General features: G+C 53.3%; 2 protein-coding genes across 3 annotated transcripts; both read right to left on the bottom strand.

Annotated features, from left to right (window-relative positions):
* Positions 1 to 190: 190 nt before the first annotated feature.
* LOC139683450 (triggering receptor expressed on myeloid cells 2-like) lies at positions 191 to 3,127 on the bottom strand. 2 transcript variants are annotated; one of them, XM_071578602.1, is made up of 4 exons: positions 2,997 to 3,127; positions 1,238 to 1,582; positions 859 to 913; positions 191 to 739 (listed from the first exon to the last, which is right to left on the bottom strand). In XM_071578602.1, exons 1-4 carry the CDS (start codon positions 3,034 to 3,036, stop codon positions 526 to 528), a joined length of 654 nt encoding a protein of 217 aa, XP_071434703.1. In that variant the 5' UTR covers positions 3,037 to 3,127; the 3' UTR covers positions 191 to 525. The 2 variants fall into 2 exon arrangements, with proteins under 2 accessions (XP_071434703.1, XP_071434704.1); XM_071578603.1 differs by having other exon boundaries at positions 859 to 916; positions 2,997 to 3,051.
* A 1,690-nt stretch (positions 3,128 to 4,817) lies between these two features.
* On the bottom strand, positions 4,818 to 10,950 carry LOC139683449 (polymeric immunoglobulin receptor-like). The gene is made up of 8 exons (XM_071578601.1): positions 10,713 to 10,950; positions 9,522 to 9,842; positions 8,873 to 9,181; positions 7,893 to 8,222; positions 7,174 to 7,249; positions 6,306 to 6,421; positions 5,888 to 5,937; positions 4,818 to 5,434 (listed from the first exon to the last, which is right to left on the bottom strand). Exons 1-8 carry the CDS (start codon positions 10,906 to 10,908, stop codon positions 5,228 to 5,230), a joined length of 1,605 nt encoding a protein of 534 aa, XP_071434702.1. The 5' UTR covers positions 10,909 to 10,950; the 3' UTR covers positions 4,818 to 5,227.
* Between the last annotated feature and the right edge of the window lie 2,532 nt (positions 10,951 to 13,482).

Raw genomic sequence — 13,482 nt, 5'->3', positions numbered from 1 at the left:
GAGTGTCCATGTCCTCCAGCACAGGGGCAGAGCCAACCTCAGCACTCCTTAATGCCCCTTCCAACCCAAACCATGCTGAGATTCTATGAAATATTTTTGACCCAAACCCATTTGGTTTTGATTAATACAATCCTACAAAATTGCATTCATTGTAACCAGTAAATTATTGATTATTTTCCTTCTATTTCCTTTGAGACACTTTATTTCATATGGCAAAAATAATTTCCTGGCCTCTTCTGCCTCTTGATAAAGACAGAACCTGCCCCTGGCACTGCCCTGAGATGACATGGCATTGATGGGTCTCAGTTCAGCTTGTGCTGGAATGATATTGGGGATGGTGTCTGGAGTGACTCTGCCTGGGGCTGTGGTGCCAAGGAGAAGAGGTGACAGATGGTGACATTGCATCCCAGAGTGACAGGTTCATCCACACCTGGGTTTGGTAGTGACCTTTTTCTTACAGCAGGTGGCAAAGCTGTGCCTGCAAGTGCCTGATGTTCCTTTTCCAGGGACTCCCTCTGGCTCAGCTCATGCAACACTCTCCCAGGAGGGGCCAATTCCGTTGTGTCCAAGGCCAGCAGTGACAGGGAGGACCTGCTGCTCACTCAGGCCTGGGCTCTGCTCTCTTCCTCTGTTCTTCCTGCTGATGCCAATGACACAGATCAGCACAGCCACCATGAACTTGGCAACCAGGAATCCAGCAAGGATGTAGAAAATGGTGAAATCCACGTCAAGATGGGAGCTGTGGGGAACCAGAAATACAACCATGAAGGGGAGGGTTCAACCTTTAAAGAAATTCTTGTACTGCTGCCTTAGTCCTACGAAGACCAGAGATCCCAGCACAAGGAGTTTTAGGCTCACCTGGAGATGCTCTGGACAGCTCTGGGCTCCTCTGGCACTGGGGTCTCTGGGGCAGCTGCTGGTGGAAACAGCACAGTTTAGTCTGCAGATATTTCTGGGTGATGTTCATTGGAGTCACCAGCACCAGTGCCCCAACTGGACAACGTGAGATGGGCCTGGGGCTGTGCCAGATCAACCTGGGCAGCAATAGGGGATGACATGCTGGATGTCCTGTAGCAGTGAAATCCCTCTGCTGCACACCAGGAATAAAAAGAGCCAATGAGACACAGAACCTCCTTGGAGTAAGACAACAGGAGATGTTCACTGAAGTGAGGCCCTGGGTCTGCGGGAACCCATGAAATTTGGGTAGGAACTCGTGGAACTCAAGCCCAGGACGTACCTGTCAGCACTTCCACCTGCACCTTCCTCAGGCTCTTTGTGTCCCCCAGGAAGTAAGTCCTGCACTGGTACAGCCCAGCATCCTCCTTGCTGAGCTGCCTCATGGTGACCGTCAGGACCCCGGCGTGGACGTTGTTGTGGATGGAGGTGGTGCCTTTCCTGCTCCTCGGGAATGGCATCCAGAGGGACTGGGCACTCGCCACGTGCTGGCACTTGGTCTCATCCACCTGCCTGCACCAGCCCTTCTCTCTCCACCACTCCTGCTGGGGGTCGTAGGAGCAGTTGACAGCGATGGTGCCGCCCTCCACGCCGGACACCACGGTGACGTTCTCTGCAGCACGGGACACTGGGGGGAAGGAGGGAGGCACAGGGGTGACCCCGGGCTCCCCCAGCTCTGTCCCTCACTTCTGTGCTGATGCTAAACATCATTTTCATCCCTCACAGGGCTTTAGCAGATTTTTTCCACTCTATCCTTTAATATCTTACTAATTTTAACCATGTTGACAGCTGGTCTTTGGCAGCTTGGCTTTTTTCTTATTGTCTTGGTTCCTTATTTCTAATTTCCATTCCTCTTTGTGACAGGAAAAGGCAGAGGGGACAGTGTGAGCTATTAATACTTCCAGAGAGAAGTGCAGTGTGGTATTTGTGGAAATCTCTATTTCTAGTGAAAAATTCAGAGGCAAATATTTCTGTGAGACCATAAGTAAAGATAAAACCGAAGCAAACTTAAAAATAGGCTTTTGTGAGGACTTTGTGCTGGCTGAGGCTTTTATAACTGATTAAAATAATTCCAACAATTCTAAGTGAATTGTAAACTAAAAAATCTGAAGTTCTTTCATCTTGACTAGAACAAGACACAAAATGGGTCTGTGCTCTGCAAGTATCCAACACCTACAAGTCTTTATCCCAATGTGCTGCTCCACTCAGTTGTTCCAGTCAGGATTTACTTCCTGGTGTGCCCAGTCCAGTCCTGTGCAATCCTTCCAAAACACTTTACCTGCCTCTCCTGTTTCTCCTGCAGCTCTGCCCCTTCAGTCCCTAGAATTCCTACAGCACTGCAAAACATCTCTCAATTGGAATAATTTAAAGATTTCCTGGTGTCCCTGTGGAAAACATTGTGTCAGTCTCTTTTCAACCAATTCTGCTGACAGATCATAAACTATTTGTGTTCCTCCTTCCTTCCTGGGTGCTACTGGAAAAAGGATATTGAACATTTTCCAAACTCACTCAGATTTTTGGGACAGGTTTCTGTGCTCCCACAGCCCAAGTTTGTTCCATTCCCTGCTCTGCTAAAGGATCTGGGATCCCCAAAGTGTCTGGAGAGGGAAGACCGAGCTGGGAGTCCCAGCTGGGTCCTGTGCTTGGCTCTCACTTCAGAGGGATGTGTCTGTCCAAGCTGGAAATAGCCAAGTGCCTGAGATTTCAGAGCTGTGCCCTTCACTGGGTTTATGTCCCTTCTCTCGAACCCTGTGGTGATTTACATATATGCAAATTACATTCAAAGCCCTGCAAATGCAAACACACAGGATTTTGCAATTTCACATTTCACAAAGAGGCACACAGGACTTCTCTCATCAGTGTTTCCTGTTCTGACTCAAAAGGATCCCTGTGAGGAAAGCTGAGAGCACTGGGATCACCACTGGCCCTTTGGCAAAGAAAGAGAAAGGAGAAAGCTCGGGGAAGGAACCTGCAGGAGAGAGCAGGCTCTGCCCCAGCCCTTTGCCTGTCACCTGAGACCCAAAGCCACAGGTGCTTCTTACCTGACAGGGAGACCACGAGGAGGTGCAGGAGCTTCTCCATGTGAACAGAGCAGAGCAGGGCAGAGCAGGGGATGGCACAGGAACCTGGAGCAGAGTGGCACAGGCTGTGCCCAAGCACAGCTCCTCTTGCCCTCCTTGCTCTGACGGAAGCAGAGGAACTTGGCATCTTTTTCATCCTGTACATTGAGCAATTCACCACGAACAGGCATTTCTCTCATGGGCTGAAAATTCAGGCATCAGCATTGCCCAGTCCCAGCCATGGCTCAGCCAGCCCAAGAGGGACCATGTGATGGCCTGAAGGCGTGGGCTGGCACATCCCGCTTAGCTCAGCTCCCAGGGGAGCAGGACTTCACAGAACCAGGGAATGCCAGCATGGGTCGGTTGGAAGGGACCTCAAAGCTCACCCAGTATCCCCCCTGCCATGGGCAGGGCCACCTTCCACCAGCCCAGGTTGCTCCAAACCCCGTCCAACCTGGCCTTGCACACTGCCAGGGATGGGGCAGCCACAGCTGCTCTGGGCACCTGTGCCAGGGCCTGCCCACCCTCCCAGGAAAGGATTTCTTCCCAGTGTCCCACCTAACCCTGCCCTCTGGCAGTGGGAAGCCATTCCCCTTGTCCTCTCACTCCATGCCCTTGCAAATGACTTACAGGAGCTCTGCATAGGGGGAATTTCTGGGAAGTGCCAAGTGAAAGGGTTGTTCTCGTGGAGATCTGCAGGTAACTCTGTCAGCAGCCCAGGGGTGGCAGGAGGGCAAGGACATCATCTTGTGGGTTTTCAGGAGAAAGAAGCTGTAGAAGAGCCTGCACATGAAACATTCCTGTTTGACAACTAACCACAGACAGGAGGGCAGGGGCCCTGCTCTGGGTGAGGCTGTGGGGTGCTTTAAATGAGCCCAACAGCCAGCTGTGTTCTGTGCCTGGCAGAAAGGGCACAGGATCAGGGGCTGGGGGCACTGATTCTCAGCCACCCAGTGCCACAGTGCTGCCCAGAGCACTCAGGGACTGCCCAGAGCATCAGCAGACTGGGAGGCTGGGCGTGGGTTGCTGGTTTAAATTTATTTATTTATTTATTTACTTGGAGATCTTCTGTGCAAGTATGAATAGACCCTGATTTCTTAACTGGTGTGCTGATAAACCTGCAGGTCTGTCCAGTCTTAAATGTGCCTCTTCTTCTCTCCTCGAGTTAGTGGTTAAGAAAATGGTACCTCAGAGGGACCAGAAATTCTCTGTGAGATGACTGATTGCAGTTTTTGTTCTTGCTCCAGTGAGCATAAATCTGGATTCTCTTTGAGAATCTCCTTGAAAATGCCTCTCTTCCACTCCATTGTTTTCTACTATTACTCTTCCACAGCTTGACCCAGTGTAGCTGCTTGAAGAGCAAATTGTTAGGGGAATCTTGGGCTGAATGAACCATTTCCAGAGCCATTTTCTCTTTCTTTCTCTCACATCAACTCTGAAAAATCTCAAAAATTTCATCAGCCTCCCTGCTGCAGCCCTGGCAAGAGAAGCCTGTTGGATGTGACTGGCCTGGGAATGAGGGGTGGTCCAGGCCCCCTTGGTCTCTGGCCTGTCTGCAAAGCTTGGGGCAGGGAAATCAGCTGCCAGAGCTTCTGCTCTTTTGCAGAAATGGAGCTGAGCCCCAGTAAACTCATTTAAATACAGACAGCAAATGTGACATTTGAAGTGTTTGCATCAGAGAGAGGGAAGTGCAGATGTTGGTTCTGCTTATTAAAATCCAGCACCCACATCCCCAACCCATTCCATGGGACATGAACCCAGGCACAACAACAGGGCTCAGGTTTGATTCCTACAGCACTGGAATGAGTTTGTTTGCCCACAGGAGCTGAATCCTCAGGAGTGGGGCAGAGTTTGTACCAAGGCAGAGCTGGAACCCCAAACCCAGCCATGGCCTGACAAACACTCCTCTTTTTCAAAAGCTCAGTCCTCCACACCTGCCTCTCCAAGAGTCTGCATTTTAATGGAACTGGAAAAGCAGATGTACAAGGTATCCTGGGAATAAGCCCACACCTCTGAGACAATCTGCCACGAGTGTGGCAAAACCTCTACTGGCCCCTAACAGGAGAGAGGGCTGAAAATGCACAGGCAACACACACATGGCAGCAAAACTCAGCTCCTCCCCCAGTGTCCATCCTCACACCTCCTACTCCTCATTCCCACTTTGTACTCCAGTTCTTTTCTCCCATTTCCGGGTTGTTTGGGAATTCTGTGTTTCATCCTGAGTCACTCCTGGGGAACTGGCTGAAGGCAATGACGGCGTATTCCACATTTTCGCCTTGGGGGTCCCTGTGAGCCTGGCTGGGTTCAATGTTGCAGTACAGAGGATCCTCAGGGCTGGGCCTGGATTGCGAGTCCAGGTTAATGTGTTTGAGGCCTTTGATGTCATTCTTGGGACTTTCTCTTCTTCCAGTGCTGCCAGGCTATGGAAAGAAAGGGAAAACACTCCTTAGCATGTTTCAGTGGCAGGTCACGGCTGGCACCAGAAGACCAAATTTTCCCAGAAGGAAAGGATAAGCCATGTAAAAATTCACCATGACAGAGGTGAAAGAGCAGAAAACTCTTTTCTTCATCACCTCTCTTGGTTACAGGTGGCAGCCTTGTGGTCTGACCTTGGTTACTGGTCCTTGAGTAATTTCTCAGGAGTTACTACAATTTGGGCTGCTGGTTTTTTTCCTGTTGGAGCTTCCCTACCTTAATTACCCCTCTCTCTCTCCAGCAAGGAACATCCTTCTCTCTGGGGACAATAATTACCATTTCCCTCCTGCTCACAACCAAAGTGAGCTCCAAGGTCCTCGTCAGGTGGGTCCAAACGCTCCTCACAGAGGATTGTTCAGGGATTGGTTGCCACATGGGAAATCATTCCGTTTCCTTACCTGTGCTGTGCCCTCTGAGTTGTCATAGGTGTCATCCACTTCTTGGTTCCCTTTGGAATAAGCCAAAATCAGAGGTTTTAGAAGTAGAGAAGTCCATGAAAAGCCTGGGCTTTAGCTGTGCTTCAGGAGATTTGGGGAAGGCCATGGGATTGCCCAGTGACAGGAGCATTGGATGTGCCAGTGGGACCCCTCTGCTCTGAGCCTGGGGAACACCTTGGCCCCACTTTAGTTCTCCCCTAACACGTTTTCAGGTTCTTGTGAAGGGTCTGGAGGAACTTGGGTTCACTTATTGTGAAGGGAGATGGCAGCAAAGAGCCATCCCAAGAGGGAATGAGCTCACCTGCAGTGGGAAAGCAAGGGCAGAGAAGAGCCTGTTTGGGCCAGAGCAGAACACGAGGCATCCCCCAACTCCACATACCTGTTCTCCCCAGGACCTTGTGCAGCTTGACACACAGTGTCACCAAGGTGATGAGAGCCAGGATGAGCAGGATGCTCAGGACCACAGACAGCAGGATGAAGGTGTTCACATTTGAGCTGCAACCAGGAGAGCAAAGGAGTTACCAGTGCTGGATGGTGCAACAGGCCAGTACCCAAGAGTGACCAAAAGGGACAGGAATAGGTTTCATGTGATTGGTTCTATGCACTTGGAAGGAGGGTCTGGTTCTCTTGCAACAATGCAGTCTGGATCTTTCTACCTTGCTCTGCCTTCCGAGCTTTCCCTAAACTGTTCTCCAGGCTTTAGAAACAAGCCACTGTTCAAAGCTCCAAGCACAATCCCAGGCTCTTGGGAGCAGGAACTGCCTTTTCTCCCATGTTTTGCAGCACCTGGTGCACTGGAGCTGAGGAATGATTGGGCTCTTAGGTGCTGCTGTAGTGTTGATGACAGCAGATGTCCAAAGGGTAAAAATCCTTTACATTTAACAGCCTGGTAAATGGATTAAATAGCCAAGGACTGTCTCATTGCTAAATATTCACAGACAGGAGTGAGCAAAGTCAGGGCTTAGGGCCAGAATCTGGAGGCTCTGTTGCTGTGAAGAGCAGAGTCCAAAGAGAGAAGGATAAGGAATTAGAGAGGCACCTGCACTGCAGAAAGTTGTGATTTGATTTTACCAGTCTGCCTCTTCCTTTGGAATTATGCTCCAGGCAGGAACAGGAGGAGGAGAGATCAGCTTTGGCAAGGATCCTGTCATAGCTAATCCCTCTGTAGGCAGGAGTCAGAGTACCCAGGGACTGCCTGCCCCATGTTTTGTGTGTGTTCAAGCTTAGAGACTCTTTCTAGGTCTTACCTGGGTGCTGGGCTATTGCCCAAAGGAGTTACTTGACTTGTGTCCTCAGTGTGTGGCAAATCTTTTGAAGTCAGTGCTGCAATCACAGGCATGAAGAGATGAATAGTCACTATGGGGCTGCTTTGCAATGACCAGTGAAACCCCCCTGCCACTGCTGTCCCCGTGCCCAGGGGAGGGTGGGCAGGACCTGCTCACACTCAGTCCCACATGTTGGGAGTTCTTCCAGGGCATCACTGTCCCCTCTCATGGTCTGCACTGCCTGTTCCTCTAACACTTCAAGAGCCAGGCTGCAGTTCAGTGCCATCCCTTACTGTTAAAACAGTGCCCTGAAAGAGAGCCTGAGTCACACATCTTTAGAGTATGGGTCTAAAGGTTGTTCCCTTGACAACCCAATGTGAAGGTCTTAATAGCCTTTGAAAGCCACAGGATGAGACACTACAAAGGGACAGAACTGGTATCAGAGGATGAGTGACAGAAACACCTCTCAGGACTGCTGAAACTGCCCCCAGGTTAAAGAGGAGCAGCACAGCACATGTGTGGTCCAGCTCCCATCCCTGCTGCTATTCCCTAAGGTGGTGGCCATGAAAAGGTCCAATGCCACAGGGCTTGGGCAGGTGTAAGGTGGGAGGGGGTGTAACCTGGGCAGTGGAGAAGGAGAGACCAGGAAAGTGAGTCTGTGATCTACAAACGCCATGTGCCCTTGCCAGGTCCATACATACCCTGGGAAACCTTGAGCGTGACCTCCTCCATTCGGGACAGACCGGAGGGTTCCTGGAGCGCACACCAGTACACGCCGGAGTCCTGTGCCTGCAGCTGCTCCATGGTGATGGTGACCATCCCCTGCTGGGTGTCATCCTGGATCCTGACTCTGCCATCCTGAGACATGCTGTGGTTCCCTGAGGGCCCTGAGCTCGTGGTGACCAGGATCTCACACAGTGTCCCTGCTCCCTCTTTGCACCAGGCTTTGCTCACAGCCTGATAGTCCGTGTGCTTGTACAGACACTGGACAGAGACAATGCCTGACTCCTGGGCTGTGAACTGCTGTGTTCCTGCAAAACACCCAGAATGTGTGGTGAGATCCCAAAGCAGGCAGAGTGGCACTTCCTCCCCAGCTGAAAGCTCCCTGGATCTGCTTCTACCTCCAGACATGCAGAGCAGAAGGGGACAGAAACCAGATTACTGGGGAAAAAATGACTCATAAACTGTCAGGGTCCTGTCCCCCTCCTCTAGTACCCTCAGGGACCATGTGCTCATGGACACTCAGCCCAAAGGGTCTGGGAGGGCTGGTGGCAGTGGGGCCAGAGCAAGAGCGATGCCTGCCATGGGGGAAGTTTCCAGCAGCACCCAGTGTGAACCAGCCATGTGCTGGAGCCAACAATTGGCCCTGTGGGAAGCAGTTGGGATGAACAACCCCATTTGTGGGACCCACAGAGACCTCCCCTGAATCTCTGCTGGGAGCAGACAGAGCATGAAGGCTCAGGCTTCATGCCTTGGCTTGAAGATCCCAAGGGTTGGTTGCCACCATGTCTGCCAGAGGGATGGGCAGGAAAAGAGATGGGTTCAGCTGTGCTGAGACCTGCCCACATCCACACCCAGCTTCCAAGAGGTGCTCACTCTTGGACACTGAGGGTGCAGGAGGTGCTCTCTCTTGGACACTGAGAGAGCAGGATTGAACACTGAGGGTGCAGAAGGTACTCACTCTTGGACACTGAGAGCACGACCTCCATGACTCGGGCACGATCAGAGCCTTTGCTAAGCTCACACCAGTACACGCCGCTGTCCTGGGCCTGCAGGTTCTTCATGGTGACAGTGACAGTGTCTGAGTGTGTGAACATGATGGATGTTCTGTCTTGTGGAGCGTTGCTGTTACTCCGTGTTGAACGGTGTTCTGTGCTCGCCATGACTTTACACTCAGTCTGCCCTTCTCTTCGGCACCACCTCATGCTCTGCCCCTGGGTGGTGCAGGGACACTGAACCACCAGAGTGTCCAACTCCCACTGGAGCACCTCTGAAATGACAAAGGTGGTCCCTGCCTGGTGAGCAGAGGGCACACAGGCGTCTGCCTCCCTCCTTGAGCTGAGCATCTGGGACAGACCCTGCCCTGGGGCAACTCCCTCATGGAGACCCCCTCACCAGGGCAGGGGCAGGGGCAGGGGTGAGGTAAGGCAGGACAACAGGGAGCTGGGAGCCTGCAGGGCTGGCTGGGCTCCTTCACTCACCATGTTAGTGGGGAAGGCAGCAAACAAGGCTGGGCAAATCAGGGAAAGTTGCTCAGCTCTGGAGGAGAGGGAAGGAGTGATGTTTCTGTCTGATAAGACTTGGCTTTGTGTGGGGGTACAGGTACTCACCCTTGAAAACATTCAGAGAGACTGTCTTCAGTGAGTTATAGCCATGGCTATAGTAAGCACAGTAGTATATGCCTGAGTCCTCTGCCCTGAGGTCAGTCATGGTCACAGAAAAGGTCCTAGTAAGGTGATCATCCTTTATTGTAGCTTTGTCTGTTCTCAGGTATTCGTAGCTGGTCCCCACATAATGACGACATCCTCCACCTTCCAGGCGACACCAGGCTTTGTAAAGGCTCTTAACCTTGTCTGTGTAAGGACACTGGACATACAGAGTGCTCCCTTCCCGTCGTCTCTCTACAGCAGGAGGTACTTGGGCTTGGAGACCTGTAAGTATCAGATGTGGGGAGGGAGAGAGGAGCTGATGCTCACAGCCTCCCCATGGACTCAGGGAAACTGCCTCGGACCTTCCAAAAACTCCAAAAATCAAAATCCATCCCTGCTGAAATCACCTGCTTGAAAATAGGAAGGCAAATTCCTGGTGGGCAATGCTGAGGTTTGAGCTGGGACTGCAGCTGTGGTTTAAAGCCCACAAACAAGCAGGTGCTTGAGGTGTTGGACCTTCAAGCCTGACTGGAACCATTTGTGGTGCAGTGTTGGGAGCTGCCCCAGCAAACCAACTCCATTGTCACTGCTCCTTGTTCAGGCAAATGGAGACCAAGCCCTGCCCATGCAGTGCCCTGGTGGCTGGATGGTCTGTGTGGGGTGGTGGGATGGGGCAGAGAGAAGGAGCTGGAGCAGTGTGTGTGCCACCTGCAGCTCCTCCATGCCACATCCCTGAGGATGCCCAGCGACTCAGGCTGTGCTGGGTGCAGGTTGCCTTGCTTGCCCAGCCTACCACGTGCTGGGAGCTTTGTGCTCTCTGCAGGGATAGCAGGAGGTGTCCTGACCCAGGATTGCAATCGAAGGAGCTGAGCTGGGCCAGCGTGATGGGAAATGTTGACTGGGGGAGCTGCGGGGGCTGCTTGGGAGGCCACAGCTCTGTGCTCCCAGAGTGGATTATCCTGGGAGTCTGGAGGAACCAGGTGTGTGTGGTGGGAATTGGGGCTGCCCCTTCCCTCCTCACCCCTGCAGTGAGTCACCCAGATCAAAGTCCAGCTGGTGCTGGGGGTCCCCCCACTGTGGATCTCCCCAGGGAGCAGGAGGAGGTGGGGAAGGGTGTCCCAGCCCCTGGGACATGCCCAGTCCTTCTCTTACCTGGGAAGCAGAGCAGCAGCAGCAGCAGGAGGGCTCTGAGCTCCATGGCCTTGCTCAGGCCCAGGGCAGGGGCATTGCTGGGGGCTGCCACTGGGTCCTGTTCTTGCGTGTCCGCCTTGTGATCCTTCCTACCTCGCAGTGACACAGCCTGGAGGAAGTGCCCAAGGTCTTGCCTTAAGCGGAAATACTTCACCATGTTTTGTTACAACATTGATATTTAGATATTTTTTGGGTGCCTTTGGGGAAGTGGTCGAGCACAGAGCACAGCCTGTCCTGATGTCATTTCCTTTGTCACTCTGCTCATCCACCCCCCAGCCATGAGACTGCCAGCCCACCAGCCTCCCCTTGCTCCCAGGTGGGTGGGCTACAGGGCCGACTTTGCCATCCACCAACAGACTTCAGGCCCTGCTGCCCCTGGGTGATTCTTGTCCTGGTGTGTGCTTTTGGGTTGGGTTTGGGGTGTGGGGTTTGTTCTTCCTTGCCCTTTCTGCTCTACTCGCACCGGATGTTTCCCCATAAAGCTGCTGCCAGGTGGTCTGAGGCTACGTCTGAGGTTGCCAGTTGAGATTGCCAGTTGCTGCCGCACATCCCCAGAGAAGTCCCTCCCTCTGAGACATGGCCATCGTGTCCCCAGAGATGTCACTGTCACTGTAAGTCTGTGCCTGGCACTTCTGGCCAGGATCCAGCCCTGGGGAAAGCAGGACAGGGACTTCTTCCTTTAGTGCGTCCTCTGCAGTGCTTCAAGATCCATCTTAAAGATCAAGTTCAGGAACTGATGAATGCTACCAATACCAGATTTGTGGGATTTCCTGTAGGAAACTCATCATCTATCGAATCCAGCCCTTTTTACTTCAGTGGATATTGTACATGGGTTTCCTGGGTAAACGTGGGACTGCTGTAAGATCTTAACGAATTAATCAGATGAATGAATGAATTGGAATAGTATGAGCTAAATAGCTGCTTTGGGAAGCACGAGCAGTGTCAGGTCTTGTTTGCCCTGACTCCAAGCTTGCTTGGCCTTTCTCTCCCTCTAGCTGTTGTGAGGATGCTGGAGGAGGCCCCTTCTGCCTCCCCTCGACATCCCTGTGCCCTTCTGTGCCCTTGAAGGCAGTGACAGCAGAGCAGGCAGTGGCAGCGAGTCCTGTGCCAGCACAGCACTCACAGCAGGATCCCCTGGGCCAGCACCTGCCCCGCTCCACCAGAGCAGCACAGAGGCTGTACTGACACCCTGGCTGCAAATAATTTCCAATTATATGAATAAGCAGCTTATTAACAATACATTCTGGCTAATCATTTTGTGCTAGATATCTCCGCATTGTCTTGTCCCCAAATCCCTCTCTCATCAGGCACTTGATGCTCAGTAACGAGAAGGGGGAACACGCTCGTGCTCTCGCCAACAAATCCCAGGAGTCTGCAATTAGTTCAGTTTCTGCAACTGGTTGCCTGCAAACTGAGCCAAGGACTGTTCCTCATCCCCTCCCATGGCATTTGCTGCATCCATGGGAGGTCCTGTCTGAGGAGAAGCTCTTTGGGTCTGGACAGGTCATGAAGAGATGCTTGTTCAGGACTCAGCATCTTGAAGCAACAAGAACGTAATGAAGTTGGTCTTTTTGCTGCATCTGTGACAGAGGATCAATATGACTTTTAATTATAGAATCACAGAAAAGAAGATGAATGTTATCTCAGGAGGTCACTTAATCCAGCCCGGTGACACAGCTGGATCAGCACTTTCCGTGTAATTTCTGAAGATCTGTTTAACCAGTTGAAGTTGAAGCGCTCCCAGTGACCTGTTCCAGTGCTGCCTCAGCCCTGTTTGAACACTTCTCTTACCTCTGACCCTCCTGCCGTGTCACTGCCTTGTTCCCTGTGTGTGCACTGTGAGCTCGGGGAGCAGATCCCTCCCTGTCCCTGCCGCTCCACATCAGCCACTCCAGGGACTTTAATTTTCCCTCCTCGGCTGTGCTCCTGACAGCTCGGGTCGTTCCTCCCCCTCTCCTCTGAACTCCCGCATCAATCCGCCCCTCCCTGTCTCCCTGGATTCCCGAAGCCCCCGCAGGTCTTTGGAGCCGGAGATGGACGGACCGGGGGCGGCGCGGCCGGCAGGGGGCGCGCGAGGCTCAGCAATGGCGGCGCTGGGGGGGCCGGAGGGACCCCCGGACACGGCCCGGCCCTGCCGGTCACCACTGTCACCCCCGCCAGTGTCCAGTGTCCGGCTGGGGGGCCGGAGGGACCCATGCCCTGAGAGCCTCACACGGGTCCTGGGCCAGGCTGGTCCAGGCTGGGCTGGGCTTGGCTGGACTGGGCTGGGCTGGGTTGGTCTGGGCCAGGCTGGGCTGTACTGGGCCGGGCTGGGTTGGGCTGGACTGGGCTGGACTGGGCTAGGCTGGGCTGGGCTGGGCTGGGCTGCACTGGGCTGTACTGGTCAGGGCCGGGCTGGGCTGGGCTGGGCTGGGCTGGTCCAGGCTGGGCTGGGCTGTACTGAGCTGGGCTGCACTGGGCTGTACTGGGCTGTACTGGTCAGGGCTGGGCTGGGCTGGGCTGGGCTGGGCTGGTCCAGGCTGGGCTGGGCTGTACTGAGCTGGGCTGCACTGGGCTGGGCTGAGCTGGGCTGGGCTGTACTGGTCAGGTCCAGGCTGGGCTGGGCTGGGCTGGGCTGTACGGGGCTGTACTGGCCCGGGCCAGGCTCTGCAGGGTGAGAGGCCCCACAGCAGCAGCTTAGCGAGGGGCCTGGTGTTTGGTCTGTTCCGCATCAATGGGGCGTCCAGCTGTG

The sequence above is a fragment of the Pithys albifrons genome, chromosome 28 (assembly GCF_047495875.1).
Source record: "Pithys albifrons albifrons isolate INPA30051 chromosome 28, PitAlb_v1, whole genome shotgun sequence".
Classification (NCBI taxonomy): Eukaryota; Metazoa; Chordata; class Aves; order Passeriformes; family Thamnophilidae; genus Pithys; species Pithys albifrons.
Note: the sequence above shows the minus strand (reverse complement) of the source record. Positions and strands in the feature narration are given on the sequence as shown.